The sequence below is a fragment of the Onychomys torridus genome, chromosome 7 (assembly GCF_903995425.1).
Source record: "Onychomys torridus chromosome 7, mOncTor1.1, whole genome shotgun sequence".
Taxonomy (NCBI): Eukaryota; Metazoa; Chordata; class Mammalia; order Rodentia; family Cricetidae; genus Onychomys; species Onychomys torridus.
In genome coordinates, this window is record NC_050449.1 from 6,042,740 (window position 1) to 6,063,485 (window position 20,746).

The following is a 20,746-nucleotide window of genomic DNA, read 5'->3' on the forward strand; positions in this document are numbered from 1 at the left end:
ATTTCCCATGAACTTTCCCAGTATTAGACTGGGCTCTTTGTGGTGCAGATTGCTCAGACCTGGCCCACTACCAGCTTTGAGTGAAAGGATTAAAGGAGGAAGCAGCTCAGATTGCATTTCCACCATTCCTGCCAACCTTCTTTCTGATCTAGGGAAACCAGAGAAAAATGATGCAGCTTGGCCTCATGGCTTACTCTGTTTTCCTGCCAGGATGACATCTGCTTTGAATTTGCAGGCTCATACAAGTTCTATATGCTCTCACAAGCTTGGGGGATGCTTCTCGAGGATTCAGGGATTACCATTCACTGGACACTCCAGTGCTGGTGAGCTCATAAATTCAAGACAGAACCTAATGATCTACTTACATGGGCCAGAGACAGCAATGGTATTCCAGTTGAGAGGGTCATGGTTATTCATGAATTGGAGTTGTTCAATAGATAGTCTATTTACAACTTTCGATCAAACTACATCTCACAGGCTAAAAATCTCAACATATTCCTATGACCTGGCTTTCTACATTTAGTTTTCATAGCCATAAAATTTCAAGTAACTTGTAAAGAATAAAAATTTTCAAATGAGATATTCTATGAGACCATCTATCCAATTAGTGAAGCTTTCTACAATACTGCTGTCTTAGTTAGGGTTTCTATTACTGTGAAGAGACACCATGACCACAGCAACTCCTATAAAGGAAAAACATTTAAGTGGGGTAGCTTACATTTTCAGAGGTTTGGTCCATTATCACCATGGTGTGACATGAAAGTATGCAGGCAATCATGATGCTGGAGAAATGGCTGAGAGTGAGCCCTACCTTGACTGGCAGACAACAGGAAGTGATCTGAGACACTGAGCATGGCTTGAGAACATATGAGACCTTAAAGCCCACTCCCACAGTGACACACTTCCTCTAACAAGGCCGTATCTATGCCAACTAAACCACACCTCCTAATAAGGCCACTTCCCATGAGTTTATGGGGGCCAATTACATTCAAACTCCCACAACTGAATAGATGGGTGTGTGCATTTGGATTTCAGAGGGTGTGATTTTTCTTGATTGTGAGGTACAGAGGGCAATCTTAAAAGCTCATTGAAAGTCAATGGATTTCTTCTCTAGCCTTTTTCATGACTATTAGAAACATTTATGAATGGATCACAAAGACATAGAAAGGGATGTTACTGCTACAGTGACCTCAAATTGCTTGACTTTGTCTTCTCTTCCTCCCTTCCTTCCTTTTCTCCTCCCTCCCTTCCTTCCTCCCTCCTTCTTCTCTCCCTTCCTTCCCTCCCTCCTTCCTTCTTTCCTTCCTTCCTTCCTCCTTCTTTCTCCTCCTCCTATTTCTTTGTCTTAAACAAGGTTTCAGTACATAGTACTGCCTGTAGCTAACCTGGTACTCATGTACATCAGGCTCCCTTCAAGAGTGATAACTTAACAAAAAACAGTGACTTAAGCTGGGTGGCAGTGGTGCACACCTTTAATCCCAGCATTTGGGAGGAAGAGCCAGGCAGATCTCTGTGAGTTCCAGGACAGCCTGGTCTACAGAGTGAGATCCAGAATAGGCACCAATACTGCATAGAGAAACTCCGTCGCAAAAACAAACAAACAAAAAAACCAAGAAAAACAAAAACAGAGGCTTTGACTGGGATCAAGTAGTCAATATATTTGAAGGAGTTGGATTAATTGCAAATGAAAGTAGCCTTAAGTCAAAATATTTACTGTATTATTTCTTAAACCAATTAAGTTGATTAAGTTGAATTAAGGCAGATTTCTCATAGTATAAAACCACATGTGAACAGTGTTTTGACAGGAAGTCTAGACTGATGCCCTTATTGCTGCCCTACACAGCCACACAGGGGAAAACGACGAAACCAGTTCACTAGCAAAAGGAGTTGCCTGGCATTAGGACCAAGACCCTACTTTATGACTGAAACAAAACCAAAACACAAACTCAAGAAAATAAATAGCAACTTACTTGCCAGACTGGAACTTGATTTATCTCTTTGTTTTGTTCTGTATTTTGTTTTTGAGAGTCTCACTATGTAGCACAGCCTGACCTTGAACTTACAATCTTCCACCTTACTCTTTAGGGTGCTAGGTTGGTGGACAGCAAGTACCAATGCCCATGGCTAGAATGTGAGCTTTACAAGGGTTACTGCCTTTGTCCAGTCTACTTTCTGGTTTAGCATCAACATTGCACCTGAACATGGCAGGGAGCTCCATGAATATTCTCTGAATAAGTAACCAAATAAGGAATGCAGTTCAGATGAAACACCCAGAATGTGAGACCAGGAATGTATGAGGTCAAAATTTAACTGACAACTTGAGTTAGGTGGCAAGCAGTCTGGGTCAGAGAGTTCGTGATCCAGAGGCCAGTGATGGTACCTTGGCTGAGGAGATAGCAAAGGTTATCAGACCTTATTGGTCTCATCTCAGTCTTATTTCTTCATGATCTTTGCTAAGGGTAGCCTTCCTCAATTACTTATGAAAGAGTAACTACAAAGCCTCCAGAATCAAGTGAGTCACCAGTAAAGCAAGTTTGTTTATCAATTGAGGCATTGTTGCTTTTTAAAGTCACATTGTGTTTTCCAGAGATTCGGCAGTCCATGTTGAACTTAGTAGGAGATTATGTATTTGATGGGAACATTAGAGGATGTGAATCTGTTCATGTGACTTTAGAAATTATTACTTATTTGTTACTTCCCAGCCATCAAATGCACCATGGATACTTTCTAATGCCCAAGTATAGTCTTTGAGCTGCTGGCAAGTTTGGCTATAAGAGTTTGCTGGGTTAATTGGGCTAATGTTGAAATCTTCATTGCAAAAATACATTCAGATGCTGAGTCTTGCTCACAATAATTACCAGATATAAAGATTGGATAATTTTATCTCTCAGGAACATCAAAACACTGTGATGTTCTAATAGGAGCTCAGATAGTTTCACAGTGTGGAAGGTAATGTTGTCATACAGGTCTGAAGAGACGTCCCTTCTTCCCAATTACTGCCACTAATCATTATTTAGAGAACAGTAGCATTATGAGGTTATTAAATGTCTATATCAGAAATAACTGAATTGCCAACAGAAGAGATATTAATTTCTTTTTTTACAGACAACTTCTTAACCTCCCAACCTGTTGTGTTTTTCTGCCTCATCTGGCCTGACCTTGAGCTGCCCTAAGCAAAGGCAATCACTTCCTTCTCCAGTCAGTATTACATAGTTCAGTCTTGTTTTATTTGTGTGTGTGTGTGTGTGTGTGTGTGTGTGTGTGTGTGTGTGTGTGTGTTTTCTCTGTCAAATCAATCTCCCTTGCCAGCCTCCTTCCTGATTCTGTCTCCTTGGTGAAATTTACAAGGTCCGCCTGAAAAGTCATCCTCTGCCTTCCTCTCCATTCTAGCCTTGACATTTCCCTTCAGATGTTTTTACTTAATTACATGGCTTTCAATGACACTTCTATGCCTTATGCCCTGATCTCTCCATTAGATTCTAAAGTCCCTATCCTACAGCCTAAGCCAGTGACATCCTTGTATTTCTAACAGAAACCCCAAGCTTAAGTTGGACAAAATAGAACTCTTAGTTTCCTACCTGTAAATCTGTTCTTTGTTTTCTTCCCCTTGTTTTTTGGAAAATGGCACAGTTTACGAATCCAGCAGTGTAGAAACAGTCCTTTCTCTCCTGTCTTCAAATTCAGCCAGCCCTCCTCTAAAATCTCCCACTTTGCACTCACATCGCCCTGGCCGCCTCTGGCTAAGGCCCACAGGACCTGCTTCAGGAGGACAGTGATCCCCTGCTCTCCCAGGCCTTTCTCTCCTTCCTCTTCTACTCTTCACGGAAAAGCTGCCAGCCATTTCAAAGAATGTGAATCAGACAGCATCTCTCCTGGTCCTTCTGACTTCTCGCATCACTGCAGTGAAATACCCAGCAGAAGCAGCCGTGTGGAAGGAAGGTTGTTTGGGGCAGCTCACACCTGGAGACTACTGTCCTCCCTTCCTGAGGGACAAGCATCATGGCAGGAGAGGGAGGCGGCTGCACACCCTGCATCTACAGTCAGCATGCGGAGAGAGATGAGTGCTGGCGTTTTATTCACTTTCATCTTTCCATTCAGTATGGAACCCCAGACCCATCCCTGGTGCATTCTCTTAGGAAAATCCTTCACAGACACACCCAGAGTTGTGTTTTCATGGTGATTCCAAATCTAGCCAAGCTGCCAGGAAGACTGACCACTTAGACCCTCTCTGTACATCACTCTGCTGACTTCTGCTGCATATAGAGAGGAAGCTCAACTCTGTCATCTGTACGTTTCTACCCGACCTGGTCTCTACACAGCCGTTGACTTCTAATTCCAGGCATGCCATTGCCCACCAACATCCTCTGCTTCTTTCTGTTCTTTAAGGTAGTTCTAAGGTAGCTCTACCTTTAATTCTTTTTTTTAAACTTAAAACAAAATTTTTCATATAGTGTATTTTGATCATATTCTTTATCCTTCCCCAATTCTGTGCAGTTTCTCCCCCACATACCTATCCACTCAACTTAATATTCTCTCTCTCTTTCTTAACCTCTACAACATACACAAGAAAGACAATAATAACAAACAAGCACACAAACAAACAAACAGACCCACTAAGACAAAAAATATCAACCTCAAACAAAAAGTTTACAATAAAAACCCGGAGTCCATTTTTTTGGCATGGGGCCTACCCAGGAATATGGAGGAAACTGGTTTTTCCCTCTCCCAGAAGGTATCAGTTGCAAACAGCTTCTTCATTAGAGGTGGATTTTGTGTTTGCTTTATCTCCTTTGTGCTGGACATCAACCCAGCCTTTAAATTGGTCTTTTTTCATTATAGTATTCACAGGCCTAATCTGTCTTAACCACACACTCTAATTCAAGAAAAGTGGGAGGAGCCATCAAATACACTGTCATTTGCACTTCGCAAACAATTCTAGTAATTTGGAAGTTTATACATTGCAGTGAAATTTGAACTATGACTAGAAAAGTAAGCCATAAGATAAGACAGATAAAGGCATATAAAAACTGAAGCAATCTTCTGATCTTCTGATTATGGTAACAAAGTCTCCTGTTTTATAGGGCCCTGGAACTCCCAAGTTGGGTAACTGCTGCCTTGCTTACAGATCTTGACCAGATGTCCTCTCTATGCTGATTCCCTGCAGGTCTCCACCCTCCTGAACGCTCACTGGAGGTTCTTTGTTTGTGTATCCTGTATTTGGTGTAAACAGCTTAGATGCAAGAATGTAAAACATTCAGTAGCAAACTTCTGCCCTCCCGGGTTCCTCCATTGTGCTGTAAGCCTGTATTTAAGGTTTCCTCCCTCCTTCAATAAACGGCATTCCATTCGGCATCCTGCTGGCACGAATGACCCACTGTCTCTTGTCTCTGTTTTTCAATCCACAGCCCCTCGCTTGGACATGGTGATCTGGTGGTGGTAGCACTGGTGGTAGCACCCGGTGCTACTGCAACACTGCTTCAAATTCCTGTTTTGTTAACATGATCAGAAGTCTAGCATTAGAGATAAAGCTGGAACATGGGCAGTCAGAGTAGAGGAGGTGATGAAAAGATGAAATGTGTGTAAGATTTAGTCACAAGTATTGATTGCTTTTGCCTACATTTTTAGCAGGAAAGGTGCGTGGGGATAAGAGGAGAACAGTCGTGGGGGCAGAGGTGCATCTAGTTTTAAGGCAGGAAGAATGCAGAACAAAGAGTGGGGGGTGTTAATACCCTTCTTATATCACATTTAATCTTAAATTGACTTGTAACTATCCAGCAATGAGACAGAAGAAATCAAAGTAATGACTGAATATATTTCACTTAAAATAACAGGTAATGTCATACTTGGCCATTGAATTTTACATTTCATTCTTTTTGTTTGTTTGTTTGTTTAAATAAAGTATGTACTTTTTTCTAGTTAGCAAGATGTTGACATTTGCTTTATAACAAAACTTTGGTTTTTTCCCATTTTTATGTATATCTGATGCACTGGTTAGTTCAATGTCAACTAGACCCAAGCTGGAGTCATCAGAGAGGAGGGAACCTCAGCTGAGAAAATGTCTCCACAAAATCAGGCTATATGCAAGCCTCGAGGGCATTTTCTTAGAAGTTGATACATGGGGAGAGCCCAATCCATTCTGTACCATGCCTGGGCTAGTGGTGCTAGTGGGTTCTATAAGAAGGAAGCCTTAGCAAGCCCTGGGAAGCAAACCATATCAGCACCATGGCCTCTGCATCAGCTCCTGCCTCCAGGTTCCTGACCTGCTTGAGTTCCCATCCTGACTTCCTTTGATAATGAAGTGATATGCAAATATAAGCCACATAAACCTTTTCCTTGTCAACTTGCTTTTGTCATGGTGTTTCAACACAGCAGTAGTAATCCTAACTAAGACATGTCGTTTGCCTATGTGTAAGAATGTTTTGTATACAGGCCTAAGGTGGATGCCAGGAATCATTTTTGGTTGCTCTTTCACCTTATTCAGTAAGGAAGCATCTTTCATTAAAATCAGAGCTTGCAAATTCATCTTGCTAGTCAGTTTGTCCTGGGGGTCCCCTGTCTCTGCCTTCTGAGCTGATCACCACAGCTACTTGACATTAACATAGATTATAGGGATTTGAAATCTGGTCCTCACAGTTTTATTGTAAATGTTTTAACCATAGTGTCATCTTCCCAGCCCATAATTCCTTATTTTTAAACTTCATTTTATAATGTAAAACAGAATAAATGTTACTGTGCTCATGGAGTCTCTCTGGTTTAAATTTTCAGAATTTATGTCACTTTAGTTTAAAATATAGCCATAGTGTTGACCCTATCAGAATCTGTCTCATCTTGGCCAGCATGTAATCACTAAGAACATACTGTTTCATAGCTGTGCAAACTTGCCACACTGAAGAAAACAGGTTGAGTAAATAAATGGTGCTCTGACATCTCTGTGTCACACATGATCCTCACTTTCAGGCCAGCCTTGAACAAGACACCAAGGTCTCCCAGAAAGTCTGTTCATCTCTTCCATATACATCTGGAGATCTGATCTCTCATCTTTTGTAATTTTTTTTTAAATTTTTTTATTTTAGGAGGCCTCCTGTGTTGTTCAGGGCTGGCCACTTGAGTAGGTTGGACTTAACGATGTGTGCCACTGGGCTTGGTTTGGACTTTGCCTTTTAAAATTTTCAGCAGCATTGGGGTCAATGGAACATTCTTATACTTTTGAACTTTTAGGCTCTTGAATTTCTTCAGTGTATCCCTCTTAGTATATTTGGTCAGATCCTCTTCTTTCATTGGGCTCTAGGCCATAGAGCTTAGTTCCTATGTAACCTCTTTATCAACGTACAATGACCACAGCCAATACAAGTTTAAAGCATCGTTTAATACTGGTCATTCTTCATAATGATAGATTGTTCAACCCTTAATCTTCTAGAAATAAAGATGGCAAGGGACTGTAGCTCAGTCACTAGACTGATTTCCTAGCATGTTCAAAGCCCTGGTTTGATTCCTAATAACACACAAACAAGGTGTGGTGATACATGCCTTTCACTCCTGTACTTCAGAGGTGGAGGAGTTCAGTGTCATTCCCAGCTACTTAGTGAGTGGAAGCCAGTTTGGGGTTACATGAGCTTTCACCTCAAACAACAATAACACAACAACAAGAACAACAAACAGCAGCAGAAATAAAGAAGGCTTATAAAGCTTAACATTCAAAGCAGAATCTTTGACTTCTGTGTGTTAGTCATCCAGTGTGCTTGTTCATAAAATCCTGGGATTATCCTTACTTTCTTTTCCATAGCCGACATCCAATTGACCATTAAATTCAGTGTGCCTCCATTTAAAGTAACGGCCCACTTCCCATCAGTGCTAGAAAACGGCACCCTTGTTGATACTGGACTGATCAGCTGCTACTCTTTCCTTCTGAAGCTCCCCTCAAGTCTGTTCTCTCCACTCTAGACCAAGAAGCTTTTAATACAAAACAGATGCTGATACAGCCACTCCTCTGAAAATGCTTTTTGGGCTCCCCTGTACTTAAGCTAGAATTCTCAAACTCATAGGTATCCCACAATCCTTCAATCCCTGTGCATGCTATAGCTTAATTGATATCACTGAGTTGATATGGCATATTCATGATTATAAGACTGTTATTCCTTTCTTAAAATGGTAAAAGTAAATACCTACCCATAGTTTCTAGGTTTGTCCAAAACTCCATTTCATTTCCTTTTTTATTTTTGCACAATGGTGTGGAGATCACACACACACACACACACACACACACACACACACACACACACACACACACAAATAAGCCAACTAATGAGAAGTAAAATACTTGTCAGGAGAACAGTGTTTCTTTCTTTAATCACAGAGCAAAGTTTCAAAGGAATATGATTCTGGTAAAGTGTCATTAAACCATCTCTTTAATAGGACACAGTGCAAGCAAAATAAAAGGCTTATTTTCAGTAATTCTGTTCGTACCTCAAACCCCTGTGGCCTTCCGAGACTCTCCTTAATATGTTTCCATGTAACGAGGATCTCTGAGACAGATACACTCATAGCCTTGACATCAGTGGGGGCAGCACTGGGTTCTGTAGGAAGAAAGGAGGAAGTGATGAGCCACAGTCCCTGTGTTATCTCTGTTCCAGGGTCTCTTAGCTGTTGCTGTCTTCCTGACTTACTTTTGAATGATATGTTGTGAATTAACAGAATTTTCCCAAGGTCCTGCCCTGAAAAAATCCCTCCCAGGCTCCTGGGGAAGATGCTATATCCAATGTGGGGTCATCTGAGGGAAAAGAATCTATATACAGCATGCTCGTTTATCTGTTTACTTTATTTCTCTAATACAAAATTTTATCTATACAGCTTCAGCTCCGTCCTCACATTCAGCTCTTCTCTGTACCTGCTGCGCCTGCCTGCCACAGTCCTAAGTAAGCTCCTGTGCTTTTGACCTCATCTTCGTCCTCTGTTTCTTCATCCTCTGTTCCTTCATCCTCCATCATTCCTTCCTTGCTCCTTACCCCTGGCTCTAAGAAACTCTGCCTTCTTCTCTTCTTCCTGGCCACGCAGCTCTGCCTGGGCCAAGATTTATTTATTTGTTTGTTTGTTTGCTTCTGGGGCTAAGTATGGAAGCAACCTAATTTTCCAACCACAGAGGGATGGATATTTTTGTAAATGAACACTGTTAACTATGGTACTAAAAATGCTAGATGCATTATTCCCATTAAGACTAAATCCTAAAGTATATGATGAAATATTTTTTGTTTGTTAATTTTGTATTTTGAGCCAGGCTCTTGCTGTAAAATCTTGGCTGGTCTTGTGTTACAAGGTAGAGCAGGCTAGCATTGAACTTGTGACTCTTCTGTCTTACCCTTGGAGTGTAGGAATCACAGGTGTTTATCACTATTCCTAGCTTTTATGATGCTTTTCTAATTCCTGTACTACAGATGAAAGAACTTAGGTGGAAAAATAATTTGTCAAAAAGTGACTAAATACCGATATGGGTTTTGGGGTGTTGTTTGTTAAATATTTAACTCCAACATTGAAGCACATTTGACAAACATATGGTAATACTATATTTACCTTTGTGTACTCAAAGAGAGAGTCTAAATTTCATTAAATGTTTTTGCCACAAAACTCCATTTCCGTGATCATGGGAGAAATGTGTTATATATTCTGATATTTAAAAGGTATTCATTGATTTTTATGACAGGTGCAGACAGAGTGCAACAGTCCTGGAAGGTCTCAGTGCTGCTGCTCAAAAACACCTCTCCATTTGTTTCTATGCTCAGTGACCTTTCACACTATTTTTTTCTAATACACAATGTCTGACTGACATCCATCAAGAAGTGCATTTTCTTTGACATCACATGGTATATGAACAAGGAAATATTTCTAGCTTTGACATGGCTGAATCATAAATACTGTCACAAACACGTGTTAACTGAAATGGTAGAATAAAGGTCACAGATTACATCGAACAGCTCTGTACATATTATATATATATAAATCCTATGCTATAAAAATTGTAGAGATTTTTGTACTAACTTCAAATTAATTCTCCCCCTCCCCCAGATTCAGGAAACTGTACAACAAAGATACAATTGTAAAGAACACCTTCAAAAGGTATTATGAGGGACCTGGAACAAGACTGACAGTTTTCTGAAATATTTTCTTAGCTATGAGAAAACAGTTACACATCTATCTAATGCTTTTGAATATTACTGATGTAAAGATACTAGTCCAGTGTGTAGGGTGGCACTATAAGTGTGTAATCCAGCAATGGAAAGGTAGAGACTGGAGGATCAAAGCTTAAGGTTGGACACACAGTGTTTCCTGGCTAGCTTGTGATATAGGAGCTCCATCTCAAAATAATGAATAAATAAATAAACAAATAAAACCACCCCCAAAACATCTATTCATTGCTGTAAAATAAGTGTACAAAAGACTTTTCAAAACATTTATATTTGTACTAAGTGATAGAAAATTACATGTCCACACGTTTGGGCTTGCCAGGCGGACTGCCTAACTATTTCCGGTTCAAAATAGCCATCTCCGGGTCAGACATCTCCCGGGACCGGGACTCTGTGGCTTTACGTGGTTGTGTAAAGCACGCGCACAGCCATGTAATCTACACACATGCATGGAGTACCCACACGAGTTCCTGTAGGCATTCGCGGCCTAACCTTTATAAAGCCGGTGCCATCTTGCATGAGCCCCCCTGTCTCCTCACCCACGTGTGTTTCACACATGCCTGTCACATTTCTGTTCTCTTTAATAAAAATTCTTCTGTGGTCTTGTTGTGTTCAGGACGTGTTCCTCGCGGGATAAGAGCGCCGCTTAATAACTAACACTAAGCAATGGTTTTCTTTTGATGAGTCTCACATTAAAATTCACATGCTGGAACTGGAGAGATAGTCATTTGACAGAGGACGAGTGTTTGGTTCTCAGAACCCATGTCAGGCGACTCACCCTGTCACTCTAGCCCCAGGAAATTCGAGAGCCTTTTCTAGCATCCTTGAGTATTGCTCTCATATGCACAAACTCATACCCAGACACAGATACACAGACACGGACACACACACACAAACACAGACAGACTCACACGTACACATAGTTACAGACACACAGAGAGACACACAAACAACAACACGTGCAAACACACTCATAATTAAAAATAAATCTTAAAAATACCCTACATGTAATAATTAAACCAAACGTTGATTCCAATGCCCAGGTTGTCACTGACTGTCATACTGTATCAGTTGTTCTAACTGCTCATTCGGAGAGAGATCCACTAACCCCTTTTCTATTCCTTCCCTCACACTGACCCTCACACTACTTTACAGTCTCTTTAATCTATTCAGTTTTTTGTCTTGAAAGAGAAGAGCTTCTATTTCATTCCAAAATTATGATAGCAGACATGTAGTGACTTTTAAAATTGTTTAGCGGGTGTTTAAATCTCGGTTCTGTAGTTAAAGGGGATGTTGGCACATGTTTTGAGGCACGTGTGACTGGATTACTCAGGTCTGGGTAAGTAAGATTCATTTCAAAGTCAGCCACACCATTTTTGTTCTGTACTGCCACGTTCCTTTAGAATGAATGCATCGCAGAGATTCACCTGCCAAATGCTTTCCATGTGCATTTTATATTACTGAGGCAATTACATCTTTGTCAGAGTTGATTGCAGGGGGATAAATAATATCAGAAGCACAAAAATCACATGCCTAGGCGGCAGCCTTTCTATCCCCCTTTATCTCCAGAGAGAACTTACTTCCCTGTTAGCTTTCAGGAGCACCAGACACATGTAAGTATGTCTCAAACTGAAATTTAAATTAAAAATGAACATTCTAAAAGAACACGAGAGATGGTTAAGAACTCCCTCCCAAACAAGCACTTGAATTCTACCAAAAAGCTTGAAGGATTTTAAACTCAGGTCAGAGTGATCCTGATGTGTCACTGCTGATTCCCCTGGGGTGTGAGTCACAGCTGCATCACCTGAATGAGTGTGGACAAACCGCCTTAAGACAGTTCACCTTCTAGATCAAAACAACATCGAAAGTCCACCCATGCTGACCTGAGTTGGAATTTCAGCATGGGAAAAAGCGTTGTCTTGGCCTGGTTATTCCAACACTGCTATGTATATTTTATTATATATTTTTATTTATTAAAAAATTATTCATTTTACATATCAACCACAAATCCCCTCTCATCCCTCCTTCTGCTACCCTCAGCCTCTCCCCTCCAACTCACCTTCCCATCCCCTCCTCCTAAAAGGTAAGGCCTCCCATGAAGAGTCAGCAAAGCCTGATACATTCAACTGAGGCAGGACTAAGCCCCTCCCCTGTATCAAGGCTGAGCAAGGCACCCAACCATAGGTAATGGGCTCCAGAAAGCCAGCTCATGCACCAGGGACAGATCCTGATCCCACTCCCAGGGTCTAGGACACTGTACTGCTTATAGTTGAATTGACAAAGTGTATGTCTGCAGACAAGAATAACTGGTGGGATGACAGAATCTTGGCTGGGATTTCCTGTCCTGTCTGGAAGTCCACTGCAGCCACATGAGGGAGAGACACCATGGACAGACTTTAAGAAAGTTGCTTGGATCAGAAGTCATGAGCACATGGCCAATGGGCTTTGAGGGTTCAAGAAAATCAGTTTAAGCTAATGTGTCAATCTAATATATCCTACAAATTTAAAATTTTTTAGATTTTCTTGGGGAAAGGCTGCTTCATTCCAACTGTGCTTCTGAAAGTGCCCCTCTCCCAATCTGCTCATCAGGGGGACAGTCTTAAACATTCTTTACTGTTTTAAACTTGGCAACAGAGAATCAGCTCTCAGTTTCTTTTCTTTATCTCATAAATATGTATGTGGGTGCACATTTTTATGTATGAAGGACTAATATTGGTATTAGGAATTTGCCTCTATCAGTTTTTAAACTTAGTCTTTCAGGCAGGGTCTCTCAATAAAACCCAGAGCTTGCCTTGACAGCCATCTTGCTCCAGAGATGCTCTGCCTCCCCCTTCAAAGCCTTGAATTGCAGGCAAGCAGGAAGGGTGCCTGGCCCACTCAGCATTTATGTGGATTCTGAAGGTTTGAACTCTGGTCCTCCTTTCTGGCCACAAGCTCTTGAACCTCTGAACCATCTTCCCTGCCCATCACTCTCAATTTCTAGAGTCCATTTTTGGGGTAGAGAAAGGAATTTAAAGGTATCCAATTTAACTCATTCCTTTACTGTTCAATTGCTTCTGAAGACTGAGAGAGGGATGGGAGAATATGATTAAACATATCCATAATGCACTCGAACATAAACACGATAGATAAAGGAAAGAACTCAAAGTAGTCATAATTGACTTTTTAAAAGTACTGTAGTTCTGTTTTCTGTGTGTATGTGCTTGTAGCATATGTGATTTCATGTATGCATGTGTCATGTGCATGGGTATGGAGCCACAAGCTGACAGTCAACTTCTCCTCTGTTGCTCTCTACCTCATGTTTTTAATTGTTGCCATCTTTGTGTATATACATGATGTGTGGGAGTGTGTTTTCACATGGATATCAGAGGGCAACTTCTGGGAAGCGGTTCTCCGCACCGTCTTCAGGCTGGATATCAGCCTCAGGTCACCAGGCTTGCTCTGAAAGTGCTTTTATCTGCAGAGCCATGTTATCATCCCATCCTTGTCAGTTTGTGACATGGTTTCTCACTGAACTTGAAGCTCTCCGATTGGCTAGACTAGCTGGCCAGCAAGCCCCAGGGATCTTCCCGTCTCTACTACCCCAGGGCTGCAGATGCAGGTACATATTATCATGTCTGGCCTTCTGTGTGGGTGATCAGCATCAGAACTCAAGTCCTCAGGCATGGGTGGTAGACATCTTCTCTATTGAGCCATTGTCCTCACCACTCCCTTGGCTCTTCCACTACCTCTTAACTACTAACTTTTTTCAAGGTTTGGTATTGGGCTCCTTACTTGAGCCTTCCACTTGTAGGTGTTGTCAGAATCTACAGAAACTCAGAGACTACCTACTAAACTCTGTCACAGGTTTATCAGCAATGGTCTTTATTCCTATTGCATGGGATTCTAGGTAACTTTGGACCAAGTTGCATGGGGCTCCTCATAGGCCATGTCATGTTTGAGCATGTTCAAACTCTCCTGACCTTGTATACCACAGGATTAAACAAACAAACAAACAAACAAAACCCAACTCCTACTCTTGACTTTGCACTTAGGTAAGCTGATTAAAGTTCAGAATCTTATTTTGGCAAATATACTAGGCTCTGTCTAGTAGGTAGAGACTTGAAAAAACTCTCCTCTTGCTTAGGGTGTGATGTAGGCTGTGGATAGCTCCTCCACTCCAATCTTAGGATACATAGTGGACACACTGATTGATAGATTTCAGTATCAGTTAGATTAAAATTTAGAACAGAATTACTTTGCTCATGAATTTAGATGATACATCTGTGTTAAGTGACCTAGCAGCTGGAGTCCTCCTAGTGATTTGGGGGCATGTGCTTGTAATATTGATTGTACATCTGACTTCCCAGGAGGGGTAGCAGCAGCATTAATAAAAGAGGAGTCTAATAAACTGTGGGGAAGGGATATGGTTTCATTAGTTAAAAATTCAGTGAAGACAGCACCATTGGACTTTTATAGTCACTAATCCAAATGGATCACACAGCACAGATGGGCAATTATTCCTTATATTTTATAACTAATATGCCAATTTATAAATTTCTGACTTCACATAAATCCCACTGAGCTCAGTTTCAGCCAAGAGCCGATCTGGAGAATGCCACCTTGTGAGTGCTAGGCTTTAATTTGAGTGCTGATTGCCCTGTTTTCAAGGGATAGCTGCAAACCAGTTTCTTCAAATGAGGAGCAACTTCAATTTAATAACAACAAGAGCCATGCAATTAACCTGAAGAGACAAAAGCCCCAAATGCTAGAAAAAGCTATAGAACATTACAAATAAACAAATCTTCCAATCTGTGATTAATAGCTATGGAATTTTTTCTGCTTTCCTGGTGGATGTAATTGAATGCTCTGGTTCTTCTTACCCAAAGTTAGAGTAATGAGAAGCTGAGAGCAAACAGATATGAGTTGAACTATGAAGTTTTTCTAGAAATACAAAATTAAGCATGAATCATTGATTTAAAGTTTTTTAATCTTGGAAAGAAATCACTTTAAAAACATTTTACTAAGATTTTGGGTGTAATTTGTTAGTATTTTTAATTTAAAACCTTTTAAGACTGTGAGTACACAGGAATTTCTGAGAGGGTTTGTGCACACAAGTGCAGTACCCATGGAGGTGAGCAGTGGGCATTAAATCATCTGGAGCTGGAGTGAACAGGGGTTCTCAGGGGTTTGATGTGGGTGCTGAGAAACAAAATGGGCCCTCTCTCTGCAAGAGCAGTGCATGCTCCTAATAGCTGAGCCATCTCTTCAGCCTGCCATTAACTTAAAAGTCCAGGCTGGCCTCCACCTTTCAGTCCTCCTGTGTTAGCTTCCCAAGTGCGGGATTATAGGCATGTCCAACTTCACCCATCTTTACTATGCATTTTAATATCAACTACATCATAACTTTGTAATTTTTTAAAAAGATGGGCTTGGTTCCAAAATAAGAGTGAATCGTATCCTAAAGATCAATAGCAGAACTCAGGTTAGGGACCCACAAATTTTCCTTGGCATAAAGGTTGGAGGTGTGATTTATCTATGAAGCACCTGTGGAAATTCCAGCAGGCAAGCTCTTCTCTAGGCTCATGTCAGTGGCCACTTGGCACCATCAGAGACTTGCTGCTTCTGCTGCATAAATACTGAAAATTTCCAGAGGGTGTTATTAGAAGAACCACCTGGAACATTCCTGGTAGTACTTGAGAGAAACAGCTAATCTCAGAAATGTGAGAGTCAATTCAAACCTCAAATGATTTAGATAATATCAATATAAGCGATCCCTTTTAATAGGTCAAATATGGGCAACATTTTGCTTTCAACAATGTAATTCTCACCCACATTTCTGTAACTTTCTTGAGAGGGAAGTAAAAAAATTATGGGTTTGAGGAATGCACGTTGTGGATGGGTTTTGCTTTTAATAGTCTTACTGCATAGCCTAGGCTGGCCCTGAATTCATGATTCTCTTGATCTAAAGTCTTGAGTGATGGCATTACATCTTTGAAATGATCACCCCTGTTCAAACAAAGGCATTTGCCAAGTGGCTAAAATAGAACAAAATTTCCCCTTTTTATTACATAGTAAAAGTAGACCTGTTGTTATTGTCTCTTTGGAAAAATTAAAGAATACTTCAGAACACAGAACAAGGAGGTGGAATTTTAATTTTTGCATTATGAGCATTCTGGAACCTCTAATTCAAAACCTTCACTGTCGAGTAAGAGGAAAGTTAGATTTCAGAATGGTTGATAATCTACTTACGATCACACTAAGGGTGACGGCATTGTAGTGCGGGTGAAGGGAGATGGTTCCTTCGTTCCTTTGTTCTGTTTGTGATTTAATGATTCAAACACTTAAGCTTCACAAAATTCCAACTTTGTAAACTGAATTAGTGATAAAATTCCACATTTATCTATCTATCTATCCATCTTGCAGTCAGAACAAAGGGAGGCTGTATATACTGTTGACTGGTATCTTTCATATTTTCATTGACAAATGAAGTGTTACAATAAAATATTTTGTAGCAATAACCTCAGTGTCTTTGAAAGGAAATATGTGTTTCCTGTCTAACTTGAAAGAGAAAGATCCAAAGGCAAACCATTTCAAGTTTAAGGGCTCACAGTCCAAAAATGTAAAAAAGAAAGACAGAGAAAAGAAAAAAGAAAAAGTAACCCATGGCGACTGCTATAAGTTAATTTCAAAGCTAAGGTTGACAAGGAATTATCAAACTGGATTTCTTAAAAGGCAGCCCTGGCATTACCCTACAAGGCATGTTTCCAAATTTCTGTGACTCACTGTGAGTTCTGCTGCCATGTGCTCTGTAGTCAGTTTGAAGCAAATTTAAAACAACAATGATATGCACTTTCTGGTAAAATATGTAGTACCAAATAGCTTTTAGGAGAGAGAAATCATATATAACATAATTACTGTATGTATTCCCAGTGAGATAGTACTGGGCAAAGCATGTTCTTAAAAAGAAGATTTTTTTCAAAAATTATTTGTAAGCTCGTGTGTAGGTGTATATGTGCTTGAGTTCAGTGACTGAGAGACTAGAAGAGGGCATCGAACCCCTTGGAGCTTGAGCTGGGCTACATGTGGTTGTGGGCCCTCTGAAAATGCGGGTTGCATTCTTAAAAAAGGGATCTATTTCCCCTGTCCCAATGCATATGCTTTTATTTCTATACTGTGGTGAAAAGCCCAGTTGTACCATTTACCCATTTACTTCACAAGTCTGTTGTCTAGTAATATGCATCTGGGCCTGGTTCTGAGGCTCCTCAAGACTGGGCTTGAAATTATGATCTCCTACTTTTTAAAAAAGTGTTAAATTAGTCAAGTCACAGACACACACACACACACACACACACACACACACACACGGGGAGGCATGCATGGCATGGCTTGGTGGGACTCCTATAGTTCATGACTTGATTCTTCACCTTCCTGGCTGCTGTTCTGCTAGGATAAAATTCCGCTCCAGCTTTACAGTTCGGCTCTGTATTACAAATATGCATGGCAGTTTTATCAGAAAGTGTATCTTACATGTGCCTTTGTTCGTCTACATTCAAGTGACCTTATTTATTTCTTCCCATGAAGCTCATAGCAGAAAAAATATTAATAACTCTCTTGAGCTATTCAAGCCACACATGTGGGCTTGAAGGAAGCAGAAGACTCAATTAATATTGACCTTGCTTGTTTAAAAGGTCAAACATCGGCTGCTTTTGTGCAATATATTCTGTATTATTATTATTATTATTATCATTATTATTATCAATATCATTATCTTTTATTTGATTTGCTGGGCCCATTGAAATCCCGTACTTGAATAGAGAAAGTAAGGGGAAAAGCTAAGATGTATCCCACTTTCTCTTAGAAAATTTGTGCTTTTGTATTTAAGCTTATTGGAGACTCAGGATCTTGATAGCAGAAGCTGGGCTTATGGTGTAGGCACAGTACCTATAGAGTTGCTGGTTTTCAGTTTATTCTTCTGTGAAATGAGTACACTTACTTACTAGATGTTACCCCATCTAGGTGCATAAGAATAAAATGAGTTCATGCATGTGATGACCACATGCTATAGAAAGATCAAGGATTTTATGGAGAGCTATGCATTTCATTCTTATCATAAGATGCCTAAGCTTAGGCAGGCTTCTTTGCTTCTCTGCTCCTCTGTTTCTCTTTCTCTTTAGTGACATTTGTCCAAGAATGTGACAAGGACTTCAAGGTGTGGGGACAAATTTCTAACAGAAAGCTGTGTCTGAAACTTCTTTATCAGTATAGTGGTTTACACATTGGTTAGACATAATTGTTTATTAGTTACATCAATGGAATCTTCAGTTAGGTTCAACACACACACACACGCACACACATTAAAATATCCAGAGAAAACAAACAGTTTATACATTACTGAAATTATCTGCTTAGTGGAAACATGTTGATTATACATTATTAGTGAACAAAAACCACAAATCAACATATGCAGTCTGTTTTTAAAAAGATGACTTTGGAAAAAGTTTCATAAACTATCTAACAACTATAATGGGATATTTTCAACCACCGGCATACCAATATTTTCTAAAATATTCTCACAACGTCTCATTAGAAAAACAAAACAAAACATTGGAATGTAAAAGACACAGGGTAAAGAAACTGACCTCCCTCAGCTGAACAGATGACCACAATCTGACTGAAGGGTCCGTCACCTTTATTATTATAAACACCCACTTTGACTTCAAAGGGTGTGAGTGGGGGCACACTTTCATCTCGGTAAATGAACTTTGAAGCCTCAGAAGACGTCACCATCTTCTCCTTCCAGCCACGTGTTCCATTGGGTCTGAACGCCACAATGTAGCCAAAGCCTTCCCCATTTTGAAATTCTTCTGATACTGGCTAAAAAAGGATAGTATAGTTAGCAATCAGCAAAACAACTTTCTGAGAAACACTTCCTCTTAATACTTAGCTTTACAAAAGTTATGGTGAACTACAGCAAAGAGTTTCAGAACTTTTGAATATGCTGGAAGCTAAGACAGCATGTGTGCATTGGCTTTAAAGATACAAGATAAAAAATGGAATTATATCAGTTGGTATCTAAGGATACACACTAGAGTATTGAAAACTGTTGAAGTGAAACAAGTTTTCTCTAGTTAGTCATGTATATGAACTGATGATCCTTGTACTCTATTGTAGAATAGAGCATGCTAGGGAAAATTGTCATGATGTGGGGTTGTGAGTCTCTCATCTCTAGATAATGCTCTGCAGAGCGCTCAGTAGTCAAATCAAAGAGAGATGAACTCACGACCTATTTTCCAGTGTTCTTTTCTTTTGTGTCTGTTTTCCTAATGTGCAAAACAAACAAATCCACTCTGGACTATTAACTATTTTTAAAAACTTCTCATGCAACACATGGCTTACATTTAGATTTCTTTAAACCTCATGTTATAGACAGAAGTAACTGTATGGACAAGGCAGTGGAGGGAAGCCACTAGCCACTTATTAGTAGAGCATACAATGCCTTGTAGATATCCAGTAGTTGTGTATTAATTTTTAAAGCTTGAAATATGATATACAGAACTGTGTACTGAGTGGAGGAAGAGACACAGTCTATTATTAAGTCAAGATCATAGGAGGGTCAATGGGGGTCAGATGTGGGAAAATAAATACCTCTACAGAAATATTAACACAAGGAATAAAGTTTTATTTATGAGAGGAATGGATAGAAAAATATGACAGAATATGTGTTGATGGAAGCTTCCTGCTTGACCACATATTTTCACTGCTTTCTAAGACTATTTCATTTCTCCAACAAACATGGCCCATTTTTCATGGTTAGGGTGGGGTTCATTAGCTGCATAGCTACATTTTGTAATGAGATTATATAATAGCAAGAAGAAAATTAGCTTCATGGAAAAGTAAATCTTTCACACTTATTCCATCCTCATTGTTTTTATTAGCAAAAGGATTTGGGGATTGTATGATGAGCTCTGTAATATAACACAGACTCCGGAATTCTGGCCCCAGTTCTGATTGTCAGAGAAGTTGACTGAGCATTGATTTAGTTTCAGGATATGGAATTAGGAAACTTCATTCACAGTAGGATTGCATTATGAGTTGAGATAAACCAGGGACCATGTATTCAGTGTGGTGGTGTTCTTCCTCTCTCATGGATTCGATTTCCAGTGCAGTCCAAGTGGCTACTTGCTTCAGAAAGAGCTGACACTGCACTAGTAATCTAAGTGCCTGTAGTGATTTAGAAAGGGCATGCTTGAAGAGTCAGTCTTCACTCTCTGTGATAGCCAGCACACCAAGGACTTAGCAAAGATCATCTGGGACCTGGGGTGAGAAAAGGATTTACCTAGGCCACATTCATCTGAGTAGCAGATTCTCAGACTACTTCTTCATTCAAACAGAAACATCCCATCTTTTACCAGAGCAGAGTCTCTGTGTACAGCCTTAGTTTCCAAGAAAACAACCTGTTCTGATCCTTGTGAAGAAATGGTTTTTACCTCCCAGGCGATAACCAATTCGTGCCTTCTTCCACTTCTTCCACTCACATTGCTGGGAGCTGTCTTTGGAACTGTGGATAAAAATGCATGGAGGCTTAGGAG

The 20,746-nt window shown here is 40.2% G+C and overlaps 1 protein-coding gene across 1 annotated transcript in view; it reads right to left on the minus strand.

Annotated features, from left to right (window-relative positions):
- Window positions 1–20,746, minus strand: part of Cntn5 (contactin 5) — a 463,340-nt gene that overhangs the window by 28,005 nt on the left and 414,589 nt on the right. Inside the window, exons 17-19 of the mRNA XM_036192364.1 lie at window positions 20,645–20,715; window positions 18,797–19,031; window positions 8,464–8,573 (exon numbers count right to left, since the gene is read on the minus strand). Of these exons, the coding sequence (XP_036048257.1) occupies window positions 8,464–8,573; window positions 18,797–19,031; window positions 20,645–20,715 (416 nt within the window). The remainder of the gene's footprint in view (window positions 1–8,463; window positions 8,574–18,796; window positions 19,032–20,644; window positions 20,716–20,746) is intronic.